Genomic DNA, 19782 nt, shown 5'->3' with positions numbered 1-19782 from the left:
ATTTCTTGGCGAAGAATCAGGTATGATTTTGTATCTGGAATCAACATTTTTTTCTAAAATAAGGCATCTCCAACTTTATAGATACAAGTCAAAAACCAGTCTATCTTATTTGCAATTAGATCCCCAGTACCTTGAAAATAAATGGCACATATCTGTTAAATTTAAGTCAACAATTTTATCCCTCTAACCCCTAGCACAGAGAATGTGCTCAATTTTATGTATGTTGAATGAAAAATGGAAAGTATTAGTCAACACAAAAAGTACATAAAACTTGTCATTAACACATGTGCTCCATGACCTAAGTGTCCATTGATAGACAAATGAATAAGGAAGATGTGGTGTGTGTGTGTGTGTGTGTGTGTGTGTGTGTGTGTGTGTGTATATACACACACAATGAAATATTATGGTGCTATAAAAAGGGATGAGAACTTGCTATATGAGACAACATGGACATAGAGAGTATTATGCTAAGTGAAATAAATCAAACTGAGAAAGACAAATACCATGATTACACTTCATATGTAGAATCTAAAACAAAAACACAAATGAATAAACCAAAAGCAGAATCAGACTTATAAATACAGAGAATAAACTGTTGGTTGCCAGAGGGAAGGGGAGAATGGGGGGTTGAGCAAAATGGGTGAAAGAAAGTGGGAGATATGGGCTTCTGGTTATGGAATGAATAAATCATGGGAATAAAAGGCACAGCATAAAGAACATAGTCAATTACCCTAATAGCAATGTATGGGGACAGATGGTAGCTATACTCATGGTGAATATAGTGTAATATATAAACTTATCCAATCACTATTTTGTACACCTGAAATTAATATATCATTGTGTGTCAATTATACTCAAAAGAAAAAATTAAAAAACACATGTTCCATAAATTAAAGATGAAATACTCAAACTTTTATGAACAAATTCATTCATAAATACAGAGATTTAAGAAATCTAATCAAATCTTTGCTTTCCACAATAGGTTGTCAAGCTGATGACAGCTATTCCCATAGTACAAAATCCTTATTGTCATGAAGTAAGACAGGAATATACATACATGGCATTATTTGACAAAAGGTTCAAGTCTCTTAAAACCTGGAAGGGCTCCAGGAGGCTGTGGGGTGAACATTTTGGCAAAGAATTCATGAACATCAGTTGGAGATACAAGTCTACTTGAGATAAGTACTGAAACATGTAGCTAATGTACATTAAAATATAGTGCCTTTTTTCTATGTACTTTTGTGATTATATAAGTGAATAAGGATATTACAATTTAATAGAAAGTAATTCATGAGCACTGATGATTAATAAAAACCATGATGCTATACCATTAAGATACCAAAAAAGGCGATCCTTGTTCAAAATACATATTTTAGTTTTTATAAACTTATATTCTAATATTACTATATTATATATAGTCACATATATACACACAAATATGTGTGTGTATATATATATATATGATTTTTAATGGTAAATCTTAGCATACTCTAGCACCAGATATGGCCTGGAGTTGAAGAAGCAGAGACAGATAGGTGACCTGTGTGAAGCCTCATAAAGTGAAAAGGATAAGGAAGGCAACAATCAAATAGAAGAGCTCCATGGCCTGACACAGGGCAAAGTCCAGAATAGCACTGAAGAAAGAGCTGCTGTTTGAGAGATGGATTCCTGATATACCCAATGATCAAGCTGCCAAACGGTGTTCTGGTGCTGGCCCTGGAGCCAGCCACAACTGTGGTGGCTGCAGCAGCAATAAGCTTGGCTGCTATATCCTTGTCCTGAGAGAAAAGACTGGTCTGGAACTCCCTTTGGACCACCTAGTGTGGGGATCTACTCTAGGAAGGCTGTTTAGGTGAGATCTGTGGCTTAAGAAGAAAGAGGCAGACACAGCCTGATTAGACCACAGCTACAACCGTGGGTCAAGTGAATGAGTACTGCCTTGGTGGTCTGCATTAGTTCAGTATCCCAGCTTGAGCTTTTTTTTCTCAGGGCTCGGCTCTCATACCCACATGTCCTGGAGTCACCCATCCCTTATACCAGATGGCAACTATTATTAATCTAGTTGCGTTCAACCATAAAGCTGTGCTACAGGTAAACCCACATAGAAGAAACTTTAATTAAACTCTGGAAAAATTTATTACATTTAATATCCAATAATGAAAAGGCTCAGGCCCATCCCAATCCACTATTTTACATATAAACATGAAAATATGAAAAATTTTAAAAAATTCTTACCTTGCTTAAACCTACCACCAATAGTAGCACTTTTAGAAGATGTCAAATTACTGATCTTTTCACAAGCCAGTGAGATGGAAAATCGCTTTTTGCACTGCCACTCCTTAATGAATGTTCGAAAGAGAGTTTGGTCACTTGCTACATCAATTATGGCCAAACTTCCTGGGCTGAACGAGGCTGGAGTTAACTGCGATCCATCCTGTGACAATTGCAGTGAAAAACTTGTGTCTCTAATAGGACTGTCCTCTTTTAAACCATTTCTACTCTCTGAACTTAAATCTTTGTTTTTAATATTTGAAGATGAGCCAAATGAGTAACTTTCATCAAGCTGTAAAACACTATGTGTTTTCCGAAGTTTTACAGAAGATGTTCCAAGAATACTTGGAAATACCAGCTTAGAAGCAGATGCTGGAATGGGTGTAGGAGGAATGAGTCCATTATCATCAGCTACACAGTTCTCTTTACAAGGCAAGGGGGATGACATTTCATGAAGGGCATTGGTCTCCAGAGCCCCAATCTTGCTTTTTACTTCAGTATTAGGGGAAAATGAGATTCCCTGCACTTGATTTGGCTCCAAATTTGAAATCGCTTTTTGTTTGTCATTTAATTCTGTATTTTTTCCTTTCAAACTAGACAAGTTTGGAGTGGTTAATTTTTGCTTTTCATTTTCTAGAGGACTGGACACTTTGTCTAAAAGTCTCTGCAGTCCTGGACTTAAATCAAATGATGCCCCTGACCATAAGAATGAATTATTTTCCCCTATCTCAGTTAATTCGGGTTTTTGAGACCTTTCATCTTTATGTCCTCCAATTACTTCTCTTTGTGGATAATCATTACCTACAGTCGTTGGATCACTTAGTTCTAATGCTCTAAGAGATACTGCAGTATTCTGTTTCTCTTGGACAGGACATATTTCTACATTGTCCAAAGCTTCAACCATCTGAGCAGAATCCATTTCTGAAAATATAATAGATTCATCACTGAAGCAAGTCAACTGTTGCTGATTATCTTGATTCTCATTCATATTTGATTTTCTAATTGGTCCCTCTGGTTGCACACCCATAGAATGACTGAAATGGTTTGATGTTAGTGCAGAAGAGAGGGGTTCTTTCACTTGTTTATCAGGTAGTTGTTCTTTTACTAGGTAGTCTTCACTGAAACTGTCAAATAGTAAACTATCACTCAAATTCAAACTTGTTTCAGAAACTGGCAGACATTCTGCTTCTATACCAGCGGTAGTTCTCTCTTGAGGAACCAGAGGTGTAACTGGTTTCATAGCTTCTTGTGTTTGATAACCTTGAAGAAAACTATTTAATTGAGAGTCGGTGACAGAAAGTTCATTCCCTTTAAAACAAGGGCCATTTTCCCTCAAGAGTATTGGAGAATGAAAAACTGAGCTTTCTGGAGTCAGGATATCAACCCCATGTGAATCAGTGCCTTGTTTCATAGCATCTACAGTCTTAACTTCCAAATGATCTGTATTTGTCACTCCTGGAGAATGTTGTTCACCAGGAAAAGTAATATGAATCTCATTCTGAAAAGAGTGTACCGAGCTCTTGTTGTCTAAGCTCTTCTGCATCATCCCTGTTGCCAGGTTGGCATCCTTTGCTCCTTGTTTGGCATTTTCAGTTGCCATTTGTTGTATTATTTTCTCTGACTGAGTATCCAGGTAAAAACTTTCTTCGAATTCATAAGGAACTAAACCTAAGTCAGAAACACAATTATTCTTAGTTTTGTTTGCTGCATAAGCATCTGTTTTTTCCTGTATTCTAGAGGTATTTAGAAAATTCTCATGTTGGCCTCCTGATTTTCCAGTTGGGAGATGTAATCTGAGTATCTCGGTGCTACTTATATTATCTCCTGATACCTGAAGATTATTTGATTTATTTTCCTCACCATTAAACTTCATACTTCCACACTTGAAAATAACATTTGAGTCTCTATTCATAAAACTACTGCCTGTCTCACAGGGTATTTGTCTCTCTATTGTTTCTTTCTGTTTGGTGTAAGTGTTTGTCTGCTTATCAGATTGTTTTTCTGGGCACTGGTTAATTGAGTGGGTGTCATGTTTTACATAAACATTCCGGTTTTTTGAGTCATTTTGTACCATCAGGACTTCGTTTATTTTTTCTGACTGAACAACAGTGAATCCTCTTTCATTTTCACTAACCATACTAGTGGGTTGACAATTCACTTTTTTACTCTGGGATCGTGTGATAAAACGTTCCACAAGAATATCATTAGTTTTTGTTTTATTCTTTGAACTTTGTTCTCTTTGTGATGAGAATGATGCTTTGCTGTATTTTCCCTCAGCACAGAAAGATACATTTTTACCAAAAGGCTCTGGACTTTTAAATTCTACATTCTTCTCATTTAAGGAAAATGTGTCTTCACAATAAACAGGATTAGACATAGTCTGTTCCTGTAAATCAATTCTATACATCCCAATGTCTTTCACAGGGCTACTGTGTCTGGACTGTTTTACCCGTTTACTATGTGTCCAAGATCCAGAGGCAGTACTCATCTTTTCTGAACCGAAACTCAGAGCTTCTTTTTTTGTTTTCTCAAATAAGAGAGTCTGAACAGCTTTTTTAGTGCGTGTTTTTCCCTCATTCAGAGAGGTTCTTAGCTTCTCTTTACTTGTATTCAAAGAAGCCCATTTTCTTGCTCTGGAAATGGAATGTGCCTGGCATTCTTGATTCCCATTGTGTAACTTATCATAAAAGGAATTTGTATGCTCCCCACTTTTCTGTAAATCTTGCACAGTATGTGGTGAATGCTTAGCAGAAGAATCACTAAGCATCGAGTTACTTTTTTTCTTTGATGTTAATCTTTTACAAGATCTCTTAGTTTGGAGTATAAATTTCTGTTCCTTTACTTCTGACTCACTGCTGGTCGATGACTGTGTATCAGAATTTAAAAGGGAATATGGATCCCATTGCACTCCCATTTCAACTAAGTCCTGCTGCAGAATCATTTTGGCTTCTTCTACAATAAGGGCTGCTGCTTCCCTTTCAGTTAAACCTTTTCTGCCAGTCACCCAAATAGTTCGCATATTCCTACGTTCTTCAACTGCTTCCTCTTCCTCATCCACTGCCTTTCGGGCACTATATAATGATGCAGGAAAAGAAATAAATTAATGCATTGTTTCGTTCATGCATACAGAAATATTTACTAAGCATTGATCTGATCTGTTCTAGGAACTGAAGAAATAGCATTGAACGAGAGGGAAATATATCTGCTGTCTTAGAGCATACATTCTAGTTGGGGAAATCAGAAAACAAATAAATGTTAAAATGCATTCTATGTCAACTGATGATAAGAGTTGTGTACAAAATGAAACATCAGGAGGAATTTGCATTAAACAAAAAAGGGTAAAATTTATTGCTAAAAAAATAATAAAGGTAACATTACCAGTCATATATACTATGAGTATTTACACACCAAATAACAAGCAATATTTTAATGAAGCAAAGACAAGAGATACAAGGAGACAGAGAGAAATATACTAACAATTAGTAGACTTTAGTAAACCACTCTCATTAAAAGACCAATGAAATGTTGAGGAGGGGAATAAAAATAAAGAAGACCTAATGAACATAACCAATGAAGTAGACTTTATGAATATATTTCAAACATTTCACCTTTACAATAGAGAACACATCTAGTTTGTATTGATCATGTATTAGGTCACATAGAAAACATCAGTGAGTTCCATAGAGTATATGTGTTATAAACAACACTATTAGATTGTAGTGTAATAAGACTAGAAATCATTTAACAAAATAAAAAAACAAAAAGCACTTCCACCTGGCCAAAAAAGGGAAAATATGCAAATTACATCATTTCTAACAAATAAAAACAAAATCTCTACATATCACAGTCTGTGGATTATACTCAAAATAGAGACCACAGGAAAATTCACAGTACTAAATTCATAGTACTACACTAAAAACACAGCATTTGTCAATAAAAATAGAAGTCAACAAATTCCTAGTTCACCAAAATATTAGAAAAGCTACAACAAAATAAGAAGAAAGCAGGAAGAACAAAACGTAATATTAAAAAAAGAAACTAATAAGGTATATTATTTTTTTTAAAAAGACCTAATTAAAAAAAAAACCCTAGATTTTTATTTTTTTTAAAGTAGTAACTTTTTTTTTTTAAAGATTATATTTATTTATTTGACAGAGAGAGTCAGTCAGCAAGAGAGGGAACACAAGCACGGGGAGAGGAAGAAGCAGGCTCCAAGCGGAGGAGCCTGATGTGGGGCTCGATCCCAGAGCACTGGGATCATGCCCTGGGCTGAAGGCAGACACTTAACAACTGAGCCACCCAGGTGCCCCAAATCTTAGATTTTTAAAGAATTTAAAAAATAGATAAACCACTAGCTAACCCAATCAAGAAAAAACAAAGTAGAAATTTATAAAAATAGAAAATGACAAAGGAGGAATAACTATTGAAACAGAAAAAATACTTAAAATTCCTAAGAAACTAATTTACAAATCTCTACAAAAATATATTTGAAAATCCAGATGAAATGGTAATTTCCTAGGGAAATACAGATTACTAAAATTGACCCCACAGAGATAGAAAGCTTAGAGACTAATTTCTGAAGAAATAAACAAAGTGATCAAGAACCCATAGAAAGTCACCATTCAAGATGGTTTCATACAGTAATCATGCCAAACCTTCTACCAGTCCCAAGACTATAAATTTTACGAAGCACTGAAAACAAAAAAACACTTCATAATTCTCTTTCATGAAGCAAGTCTGATAACAAAACTGATACCAAAACTTAAATAAAGATAGTGCAAAAAACACACAATGCAAGAAAACTACAGACCAATATTATTTATAAATAAAAATGCAAAAGTATACCATTTTAGATATTAGCAAACAGAATCCAAAATCATGTAATAAAATAAGATAACCAAATTAAATTTATTTTGGAACATATAATTGATTCAATATTAGGAAATCTATTAATATAATGCACTGTGCTAATAAATGAAACAGGGGAGAAAAACCCTATCAATATCTCAATAAATGCTAAAAAATCCTTTGACAAAACTGAGCATCCAATCATGATAAAAGTATTCAGGGAAATTTCAATGGATGGACACTCTTAAAATGATAATACATACATACAAACCTACATATATACACACACATCATAGTCCTGAAGACAGTATCCTACTAAAGTAACACCAGAGGCCTTTCCACTAAGATCACAAAGAAAAATGCCCACTATTACTACCACCCCTAATACTACTACATATTAGAGGTATCAGCTAATACAATTAAGAGAAATCAATTAAAAGCATATGAATTATTAAGAAAGAAGTAAAATAGCTACTTGCAGATGATATAACAATATACCTGGAAGATTCTAGAGAACCAATGATAAAAGTAATTCAAACAATAAAAGAATTCTGAAAATAGGATAAAAAATATACAAAAACAGTGTTCACATACTCAAATAATAATGATGTAAAAGACATCGTAGAAGAAAGCCATCAATTAAAATAACACTAAAGATTGAATAGGGATAACTTTAACGAGAAATGTATAAACCCTGTGTGAGCAAAACCTAAAACTTCTGAAAATCTATATGAGGAAATCTTTTGAAAACTCTTGACAATCACAAAACTACATTAAATTCAAAGATATTACCTATCCTTGGATAGGTTCATAAACCAATATAAAGTTGTCAATTCTAAGTTAAGTTTCAATCTAATCCCAATAAAATAACAACACTATAACTTTCATATGGGAAAATACACAAGAATAGCCAGAAAAATACTGAAAAAGTACGTGGGAAAGTGCCCTATCAGAGATTAAAACATATATAAAGCTTTATAATTAAAAGTATGGTACTTGCTCATGAATTGACAAAAAGAATAGTAAGCAGAATAGAAAGTCCAGAAACAAACCTAATTATAGATATTTAGTATATGATAAAGATGGCATCTCAAATTACTAAGGCAAAGATAGTCTTTTTTTAAAATAAATGAAAGCCATTGGATAAAAGATGAAATTAGATCCAGACTTCACACCATTCACAAAATTAAATTTTATATGCATCAGGAATCTAAATACAAATCTATAAATACTAGAAGAAAACACGAATGAATTTCTTTTAAACCTCAGTACAAAGTTTTCTAACTCTGATAATTCAAAGCAAAAACAAAAGAAAGAAAGAAAGACAGTTTAAAAAAATCAATAGAAAAATTAAAATTCTGCATAGCAAAAACAATGCAATAAGTCAAAAGACAATTCATAAATTTTGAGAAAATATTTGCAATATACATAAAAATAAACAGCTAAAGACTCTAATCAATTTTGAAAAGATTCTTTAAAAGGAGAGGGAAAAGACCAAATCCAGTAGAAACATAATGAAAAGACATAACAAGATAATTCACAAAGATACGGAAAAAAAAATCCTGAAATGTATGAAAACATCTCTACCATCACTCACAATTGGAGAAATGCACACTAAACCAGGCTGAGATACAATTTCTCACCTATCAGACTGGTAAAATGAAAACCTCTAATAATGGGTTCTGTTGGCAAGGCTGTGGGGTAATAGCTTAGTGAGAATGTAACCTGCAGGGCAATCTGGAATCTAATAAAGTGACACAAGCACTTAACTTTTGAAATTCCACGTCCAGAAATTTACTCTGAAGAAACATCACCAACAATATGAAAATACATATGCATTAGGTAATTCATTGTGAATTGTTGTTAATGGCAAACTGAGACAATCAAAATGCTAACTGGGTTTTCTGGCTCTTAAGTACCAAGTACTAAAAGGAAAGGGTGGCCAGATGCCAGACACCAGTTTCCATTGAGAAAATTAACATTAACACAATGCTATATCTAATCTACACACCTTATTCAAGTTTCACCAATTGTTCCACTTATGTCCTTTTTCTAATCCAATCTAGAAAAAGGTGGTACATCTAGTCATCATGTCTCTTTATCTTCCTTTAATTAGAAACAGTTCCTCCGTCTCTTTTTTTTTTTTTAAGACCTTGGTATTTTTGAAGAGTACTAGCCAATTATTTTGTACAATATCTCCCAATTTAGGTTTGTCTAATGTTTCCCTATAACTAAATTTATTTTAGACATTCTTGATAAGAATACTCCAGGAGTAATGCTGTGTCTTTCTCACTGTGTCAGAAGAGGAGGTATGTGATGTTGATTTTTCCTACTACTGATATTAGTACTTTTGATCAATAAAGTTCTAGGCATTCAGAAAATGCATAATCACAGCAATAGCAGCCTTAGCATAATACAGAAGTACAAACAGCAACTAGAACATAAAGAAACTAGACCTAGAACTTTACAAGATTGGGGGGGCGCTGCTGGAACCCTGTTCGGGACATAGGGGCAGCAAGTACCAGTTTATGCTCCCTCGCACCTTGATAGCACAGACAGAAGCAGGGTCTGGGTGCACTAGCTGGCCTACCACCTCAGTGAGCCCCAGACCCTTAGCCCATACCAGCCCCAGCCATCCCACCGAGGCAGCACCAGTGTGGTGGCCACCAGGAAGACATCCCAGGTCAGTACTCACTACAGCTCCAGCTGATGCAGCAAGGTGGCGCACACAGGAGCAAAGCACCCCAGACCCAGGCCCATACTACTTTGGCTCCAGATAGTTTGCTAATACACCTCCAGCAAAGAGTGCTCCAACAACCCCTGACCCACACCCACCTTAGTTCCAGCCACTTTGTCTGGGCATCTTGTGTGGAGCCCCCCAGAACACCTAGCGTGCACCCCCTTCAGCTTCAACTGTCGTCCCAGCAAACCCTGTGGGTAGAGAGACCCTGAACTTCAAGTCCTGGCCCCTGCCCACTTCAGCTTCAACTATCCCACCAGGGTGCTCTCTGTATAGAGAGCCCAGGGACTGCCCCAGCCTGCACCAACTTCAGTGGTAGCTGTCTTGCCAGACCCTTCCTTTCCATAGAAAGCCCTGAGACCACCTGACCCAAGCCCACTTCAGCTCTAGTCATGCTACCAGGGTAGCCCAAACAAGGAGTGCCTGGGACTCCATGCCCATGGCAGCCACAGTTCCAGCCAGCCAGCCAAAGTTATTAGGCACACATAGACTACACGGGAATGACCATACATAATACCTTTCCTTCAAGTTTAGAAGCAGCTGTTCTACTCAATTCAAAGGAACAAACATAGAAAATCAAGCAAAATGGGGAGACAGAAGAATATGCTCCAAACAAAAGAACAAGACAAAATCTTAGAAAAAGAACTAAATGAAACAGAAAAAATACACTTCATAAAGTTTAAAGTAATGATCTTAAGGAAGCTCACTGGACTGGAGACAAGAGTGGAAGAACTCAGTGAAAATTTCAACAAAGAGATAAAAAATATAATCTCTAGGATGACATCAAGTAAACAGACATTCGCATTATGGAGGTCCCAGAAGAGAAGAGAGAAATAAAAGGGAAGAAAATTTATTTGAAGAAATAATAGCTGAAAACTTCCTTAATCTGGGGGAAGAAAACAGACATCTAGGTTCAGGAAGGATACAGAGTTTCAAGCAAGATGAACCCAAGGAGTTCCATACCATAACATATATAATTAAAACGTTAAAGGTTAAAGATAAAGAGAAAATTCTAAAAAGAGCAAGGAGAAGGAAAAAGTTATATACAAGGGAAACCACTTAAGGCTACCAGCAGATTTTTCAGCAGAAATATTGCAGGCCACAATAGAGTGGTATGATATATTCAAAGAGCTGAAGGGAAAAAAAACCTACAACGAAGAACACTCTTGGTGTGGCAAGGTTATCATTCACAACTGAAGGAGAGATAAAGAATTTACCAGAAAAACAAAAGTTAAAGGAGTTCAAATCACTAAGCTAGTCTTACAAGAAATGTTAAAGGGACTTCTTTAAGTGAAAAAGAAAAGGCCATAATCAAAAGTAAGAAATTATTAATAAAAAGATACATGACAACATATACATAAAATGTGGGGAGGGGAGAGAAAGAAATTTTCTTTGAGAGTTTGTTCAAACTTCAGTGACCATTGACTTAATACAGACTGCTATATATTTAAAATGTTATATATGAACATGGTAAAGACAAAGCCAAAATCTGTAATAGGTACACAAAAAATAAAGACAATCAACATAACACGACAGAAAGTCACCAACAGGAAGAGAATGAAAGAGGAAGAAAGAAACAGAGAAGAACTACAGAACAACCAGAAAACAATTGACAAAAGAGCAATAAATACATACCTAACAATAATTACTTGAAATATACAAGTAGGTCTAATGCTCCCATCAAAAGATAAAGAGTGGTAGAATAGATTAAAAAAATAAGATCCAGGGGTGCCTGGGTGGCACAGCGGTTAAGCGCCTGCCTTCGGCTCAGGGCATGATCCTGGCGTTCTGGGATCGAGCCCCACATCAGGCTCCTCCGCTATGAGCCTGCTTCTTCCTCTCCCACTCCCCCTGCTTGTGTTCCCTCTCTCGCTGGCTGTCTCTATCTCTGTCAAATAAATAAATAAAATCTTTAAAAAAAAAAAATAAGATCCAGGGGTACCTGGGTGGCTCAGTCAGTTAAGTGTCTGCCTTCAGCTCAGGTCGTGATTCTGAGGTTCTGGGTTGGAGCCCTGCGTTGGGCTCCCTGCTCAGCAACAAGTCTCTTGTCCCTCTCCCTCTGTCACTCCCCACTCCACGGCTCATGCTCTCTCAAATAAATAAAATCTTGAAAGAAAGAAAGAAAGAAAGAAAGAAAGAAAGAAAGAAAGAAAGAAAGAAAGAAAGAGAGAGAGAGAGAGAGAGAGAAAGAAAGAAAGAAAGAAAAAAAGAAAGGATCATGCAGACAAAAAAAGAAGGGAACAGTGGCTTTAAATGACACATTAAGACCAGATGTACTTAATATACACATGCAGAACATTCCATATAAAAACAACAAAACACACATTCAGTTCAAATGTACACGGAACATTCTCCAGGATAGACCACACATTAGACCATAAGACAAGTCCCAGTAAATTTAAGTAGATTAAAATCATATCAAGCATCTCTTCTAACCACAACAGTATAAAACTAGAAATCAATCACAAGAAAAAAACAAAAAAAACCAAAAACACATGGAGGCTAAACAGCAAACTACTAAACACCCAATGGGCCAGTGAAGAAGTCAAAGAGTAAATTAAAAGATACATGAAGGCAAATGAAAATAAAAAGACAATCCAAAATCTCTGGAATGCAATGAAAACAATTCTGAGAGAAATTCATAGCGATACAAGCCGACCTCAAGAAATAAGAAAAATCTCAAACAATCTAAACTTGAACTAGAAAAAGGAGAACAAACAAAGGCCAAGGTTAGTAGAGGGCAGGAAATTAAGATCTGAGTAGAAATAAATGAAATAGAGATTTAAAAAACTATAGAAAAGATAAAGGAAACCAAGAACTGGTTCTCTGAAAAGATAAAATTGATAAACCTTTAGCCAGACTCATCAAGAAAAAAGAGAGGACACAAATAAGATCAGAAATGAAGGAGGGAAATTAATAACTAACACCACAGAAATACAAAAAATTATGAGAATATTACAAAAAATTATGTGTCAACAAATTGGACAACCTAGAAGAAATGGATAAATTCCTAGAAACATACAATCTTCCCAAACCGAATCAGGAAGAAACAGAGCAGCTGAACATACCAATTACTGGTGATGAAATTGAATTGGTAATCAAAAACACTCCAATGAACAAAAGTCCCCGACCAAATGGCTTCACAGACAAGTTCTACCAAGCATTTAAAGAACAGCAAATACCTATTTTCCTCAAACTATTCCAAAAAATAGAAGAGAAAGGAAAACTTCCAAATACATTCTACAAAGCCAGTGTTACCTTGATACCAAAACCAAAGGCACTAACAAAAAAAAATAAACTTACAGGCCAATGCCCCTGATGAATATAGATGCAAAAATCCTCAACAAAATATTAGCAAACAACATTCAACAATACATTAAAAGGATCATCCACCATGACTGAATGGGATTTACTCTGGGGATGCAAGGTTAATTTAATATTCACAAATCAACATGATACACCAAATAAACAAAACAAAGGACAAATATCATATGATCATCTCAATAGACACAGAAGAAGCATTTGACAAAATTCAACATGAGTTCATGAGAAAAACTCTCAACAAAGTTTAGAGAGAACATACCTCATCAACATTATAAAGGCCATATGTGAAAAATCCACAGCTAACATCATACTCAATAGTGAAAAACTGAGAGCTTTTCCCCTAAGATCAGAAACAAGACAAGAATGCCCACTCTCCTTACTTTTATTCAACACAGTGCTGTAAAGCCTAGCCACAGCAATCAGACCAAAAAAAGAAATACAAAACATCTAAACTGTCAAAGAAGAAGTAAAACTATCACTATTTGCAGATGATATGATACTATACATAAAAAACCCTAAAGATCCACCAAAAAGCTATTAGAATTCAGTAAATTTAGGTAGAATTGTAGAATACAAAACTAAGACAAAGAGATATGTTGCATTTCTATACTAATAACAACATAGTAGAAACAGAAGAAAACAATACCATTTACAATTGCACCAAAAAACTTGTACTCTGAAAACTATAAAACACTGATGAAGGAAATTGAAAACAGCACAAACAAATGGAAAGAGATTACCATGCTCATGGATTGGAAGAATTAATATTGTTAAAATGTCCGTACTACCCAGGCAATTTACAGATTCAATACAATCCCTATCGAAATATCAACAGCATTTTTCACAAAACTTGAACAAATACTACCAAAATTCGAATGGAACCACGAAACACCCTAAATAGCCAAAGCAATCTCGAGAAGAACAAAGCTGGAGGTACCACAATCTTGATTTCAAGATGAACTACAAAGCTGTAGTAATCAAAATAGTGTGGTACCGGCACAAAAACAGACATATAGATCAATGAAACAGAATACAGAGCCCAGAAATAAACCCACGCTTATATAGTCAATTAATCTATGACAAAGGAGGCAAGAATATGCAATGGGGGGCGCCTGGGTGGCTCAGTCATTAAGCATCTGCCTTCGGCTCAGGGCGTGATCCCAGCATTCTGGGACCGAGCCCCACATCAGGCTCCTCCGCTGGGAAGCCTGCTTCTTCCTCTCCCACTCCCCCTGCTTGTGTTCCCTCTCTCGCTGGCTGTCTCTATCTCTTGTCAAATAAATAAATAAAATCTTTAAAAAAAAAAAAAGAATATGCAATGGGAAAAAGACAGCCTCTTCAATAAATGATGCAGAGGAAATCAGACATCTACATGCAAAAGAATGAAAGTGAATCACTTCTTACACCATACAAAAACTCAAAATGGATTATTAAAGACTTAAGTGTGAGACCCAAAACCATAAAACTCCTAGAAGAAAATGTAGGCAGTAATTTCTTTGACATTGGCCTTAGCAACATCTTACTACATGTATCTCCTCTCACTAGAGAAACAAAAGCAAAAATAAACTTTTGGGACTGCATCAAAATAAAAAGCTTTTTTTTTGCACAGTGAATGAAACACTCAATGAAAAAAAAGGTAACCTATTGAATGGGAGAAGACATCCACAAATGATATATCCAATAACAGGTTAACAGTATAAAGAATTTATATGACTCAAACACCAAAAAATAATAATAATAATCCATTTAAAAATGGATGGAGGACCTAAATAGACATTTTTCCAAAGAAGACATATAGATGGCAAACAGACACATGAAAAGTTACTTGACATCACCAGTCATTGAGGAAATCAAATCAAAACCACAATGAGATATCACCTTACACCTATCAGAACACCTAGAATAAAACACACACACAAGAAATAACAAGTGTTGGTGAAGATGTGGAGAAAAAGGAACCCTTGTGCACTGTTGGTAGGAACATAAACTGGACCAGCCACTGTGGAAAACAGCATGGAGGTTTTCCAAAAAATTTAAACAAAAATACTATACAATCCAGTAATTCTGCTGCTGAGTATTTACCTAAAGAAAATAAAACACTAATTTGAAAAGATACATGCACGTCTATGTTTATTGCAGCATTATTTACAACAGCCAAGATACGGGAGCAACTCAAGTGTCCATGGGTAGATGAAGGGATATAGATGTGATAATATATATACGATGGATGATAAATTTATAAAGATCAATCAATCTATCTATGATGAACTATTACTCTGCCATAAAAAAATATGAGATCTTGCCATTTTTGACAACATGGATAGACCTAGAAGGTATTATGCCAAGTGAAATAAGTCAGACTGAGAAAGACAAATACCATACGATTTCACTTACATGTAGAATCTAAAAAACAAAACAGACTAAAAGCAAAAATAGTCCCATAAATACAGAGAACACAGTGATGATTGCAAGAGGGGAGGGGCAGGGAGATAGGCAAAATGAGTGAAGGGGAATGGGAGAAAGAGGCTTTCAGTTATTGAATGATTAAGTCATGGGGATAAAATGCACAGCATAAGGAATACAGTCAATAGTATTTAATAGCATTTCATGGTGAAAAATAGTAACTACACTTGTGGTGAGTGGAGCATAACATACGGATTTTTCAAATCTCTATATTGCACAGCTGAAAGTAATATGACATTGTGTGTCACCTATGCTTCAATCTAAAAAATATTATACATACACACACAAAATGACAGTAATTTGAAGGGGGGAAAAGCAATCTCATTTTCTTCCACTGACACCATGTATGTCATGATATTATCTAAGAAAAAATATTTTAGCACATTTTCTATCTATTATTTACAAATTGACATGATCATTCATTTAATAACTACCCAGGGGGGCTTTCTTACCTCTTAAAGGGAACGGCATTTTTCAGAACAGTCTCCACCTCCGCAATATCTGCTCTGGCAAGATCTGCCACAGTAAGAAAGCCAGAAGCATAGAGGAACCTGGCTCTCTGCGCATTAAGTAAGGACACCCGGACCAGGTCACACAGCTCCCTCTGGATGCCAAATGTAAGACGCTTCTGAAATTGAGAAAGTAGTAGTTCCATGTTGTGCCAGCCCAGGCGGTTGGAAAATACTGTAATCATCCCTAGAATAATCATAGAATATTTATTGAATTAAAAATTCTTTATAGATAATTCTCTATTTCTTTAGATTTACTTTTGTTTTGCTGTGTTGTTTGTTTTTACCTGCAGAATTGTGAAGTTTAAGAGGCACAAAGTATAAGTTAACAGGATAGTAGACACATGTTAAGGCCTAGCTAACTGGTCAATAAATGGGCTAAACATATTAAATGTCATCTCACTTATTCTTAATCATGAACTTGGTATTTGAAACAACTGAGATAGAGCATGTTAACACAAAACAAACATTCCTCTGTCTCGTTCTTCCTTACTTTCTTTTTTTTTTTTTTTTTAAGGAAGAGAGAACTCTTAAAACAGGTGAGGGACTCTTTTCAACTACAGAAAAATAAGAGGGCTGATTTAAATATTCAAGTGCTGAAAGGAGTACAAAAAGTGAAGCTCCATTGATATTTTCTTCAAAGAAAGGTTGGCCAGTTCAGTAGCTATTCCCCCATGAAATAAAGAGGCCAGAATAGCCAATGCCAAGTCATTAAGAAAATCACGACCCTATGAGAACATTAGCCCTACAGGCAATTTGAGATCTTTCATGCCAATGAGTTGAAGAGTCTCTCCCTTCTTACAACCTTCTCCCCCCATTTTTCCCTCAATATGCTCATATATGCACACCCCTTCATAATGAAACCTCTTACACATATAATCCACACACTCTCCAGCAGCTCAGGGTTTCCTTCCTAAGGGCATATAAGGATTTCCTGGTAAAATCAGACCCAGAATTTCCCTGTTTGCCTAGCTTAGAGATAGGAGTTTAATTTTATCAAGGAGAGACCAGTGCTTCCCTAGAGAAGAGTTCTTTAGAACAGTCCAAGAGAAATCCAGAAATCCCTCTCCATTTGCCATCCTCCTCAATAACAAATATTAATCAGTAAGTTGATGAGAAAAGGGAAACTGTTGATAATTTTGTGTCTATTTCTTCCTGTAACAGGGAAAACGGAAAAAAATAAACAGGAAGGAGGATGGTCAGCAGTTGCTAAGCAATAGAGGGGGACTAATGTCCAGACCCTCCGCTAGCTGCCAAGCCTCTGGAGCAGGATAACTGAACCCAGAGAAGCCATAGTTTTAGGTGTTTGATGATGACAGTTATGGCTTCCCACGATCCCCTCGCTTTTAGAAAAGCCTAAAATAAGACAAAATTTGAAAAAAAAAAAGTAATCTTAACTCGACCTCAAACTACAGAGTCTCAAATAAATATGGAAGCCCTTGTTTAACTGACCTGCATAAACAGCAGCTGACTGTTGTAAAGATTGAATCTGTCCACGACTGCATCCATATTTCTGGTTAATTGCCTTTAAGGGAACTTCACTGATTAAATCTAATAGCACAAGACTGGTAAAAAACCTGGAAAGTAAATCACCGTAAGTATGGTAAGAGATGTCTACAGTGAAGATACAACATATGCTGAGAAACAAGAAAGAAGCAAAAACCCAAGAGAAGATTTATAACACTCTGAGAAGATTCCTAATAGGATATAGGATTAGTGGACAAAGACTGAGCTCAATGTTTATCAAATAAATTCTGACATACATTAGTACTATAGCATAGCAAGGAACTAATATTTATATAACAAAAAGACCTCCATATTTTAATACTGTTAACTAATTTCAAGAAATAAGATTTGGTTCAAGAAATAGAATGGCACAAAAAATTTAAAAGAACATTTGATACACAGTTATATAATCACCTACTCATATATCCAAAAACTGACAGAATTTGAAAATAAAAACCAGTTTTGACTTGAATGGTAATAGTGCCACAAATAATCCAACTATATAAATCCTTAAAATATTTACACTTATGTTGTAAATAATTTACTAGAGACTACCATCAAGAAAAATAATTTTATTATATTTCAAAGAAGCTAAATGATTCAATTTCCCCATCTGAATCTTTTAATTGGCTCTTCCATGGTAATAATCAATCATTTATAATAATGATACAAACCATATCCTCAAATGAAGCTACACTAAGTTATCAGTTCTAATTCACATCTTTAAGTAAAGGAAATAATTAAATGTTCTACTTTATTTTTTTTAAAGATTTTATTTTTATTTATTTTGACAGAGTGAGAGAGAAAGAGAGAGAGCACAAGCAGGGGGAGGGGCAGGGAGAGGGAGAAGCAGGCTCCCTGCTGAGCAGAGAGCCTGACGTGAGGCGTGATCCCAGAACCCTGAGATCATGACCTAAGCTGAAGGCAGACGCCTAAGCAAATGAGTTACCCGGGCGCCCCTTAACTGTTCTACTTTAAAAGGTCTTCATCTATAATGGCTTCTAAACAAGTATTAAGGGAGAAACTAAAATATTGATAAATTCAGTAAACACAAGAAAGTGACATTTTACTCAGCCAAAACTTTGATCTTATTTTTTAAAGATTTTATTTATTTGAGAGAGAGAAAGAGAGAGAGAGCACAAGCTGGGAGGAGAAGCAGAGGAAGAAGGAGATGCAGACTCCCCACTGAGCAGGAAGACCAATGTGGGGCTCAATCCCAGGACCCTGGGATCATGACCTGAGCGGAAGGCAGACACTTAACTGACTGAAGCACCCAGGCACCCCTAAAACTTTGATTTTAATGATAATGAAAGTGACTATAATAAACTGAACATCTACTATATATCCAAAACTGTGTTAAATACTGGACAGTCAAGGCCACTTGGTATTTACCTTTTATGGATGGCCATCTGGCGATGCTGTCTCTCAGTTCTTGCTATGACTTTTCCTTTCACACAGCGAGCCAAGAACCCTTCTTCAACTCCGACTAGCTCTGCCACCCGTTTCATAGAAGTTGGCAATTTTTCCCATAAACAGAAAAATCGATACCAATCAATAGTAGTCCAATCCTCAAACATAGGTGTAACCTAAAGGGAAGAAGCATCATTCATTAGCTGAATTATTGCATTGCAAAAGGAATAAAACTATAAATGTAAACTTTATATTAAACCAAATGTCTCAGCATTTGGAAAAAATTCTAAATGTGACAACACCTCATTTATATGGAAATTTCATTTATTCACAAACAACTCATACCCCAAGAAAAGAGATCACTGAGCATACAAACTGGATTTCACAGAATCCAAGAACTTTAATCACAGACACTTTTAATCTCAACATTCCAATGCTAAGTATAATCTTAAGTATTTTCTGATTTCCAAGGAAGAATCAGGAGAAGAGAAAGAGGAGGAAAGGAAAGGAGGAATCGATATTCACAAATGCTATATTATCTAAAATATCCAGGGTTCAACAACAACAATAAAAACTATGAGACATGCAAAGAAACAGGAAAGTATGCCCCAAACACAAGAGAAAAAGCTTGCAAAAGAAACACCATTGAGAGGTTCCAGATGTTGGGAATGTCAAAGACTTCAAAGTAGACAAATATGGTCAAAGAACAAA

At 35.7% G+C, this 19782-nt stretch overlaps 1 protein-coding gene across 6 annotated transcripts in view; it reads right to left on the bottom strand.

Annotated features, from left to right (window-relative positions):
- POLQ (DNA polymerase theta) overlaps positions 1–19782 on the bottom strand; it is a 126476-nt gene that overhangs the window by 67037 nt on the left and 39657 nt on the right. For all 6 annotated transcript variants that reach the window (XR_015724200.1, XM_045812681.2, XM_045812682.2 and 3 more), the window contains 4 exons: positions 19054–19247; positions 17608–17732; positions 16099–16342; positions 2236–5342 (listed from right to left, as the gene is read on the bottom strand). Coding sequence is in view for 5 of the 6 variants with exons in the window: in XM_045812681.2 (XP_045668637.2) it covers positions 2236–5342; positions 16099–16342; positions 17608–17732; positions 19054–19247 (3670 nt within the window). In the remaining variant the exon portion in view is untranslated. The remainder of the gene's footprint in view (positions 1–2235; positions 5343–16098; positions 16343–17607; positions 17733–19053; positions 19248–19782) is intronic.

The sequence above is a fragment of the Ursus americanus genome, chromosome 4 (genome assembly GCF_024610735.1).
Source record: "Ursus americanus isolate L20-20 chromosome 4, mUrsAme1.1.p, whole genome shotgun sequence".
Taxonomy (NCBI): domain Eukaryota; kingdom Metazoa; phylum Chordata; class Mammalia; order Carnivora; family Ursidae; genus Ursus; species Ursus americanus.
Note: the sequence above shows the minus strand (reverse complement) of the source record. Positions and strands in the feature narration are given on the sequence as shown.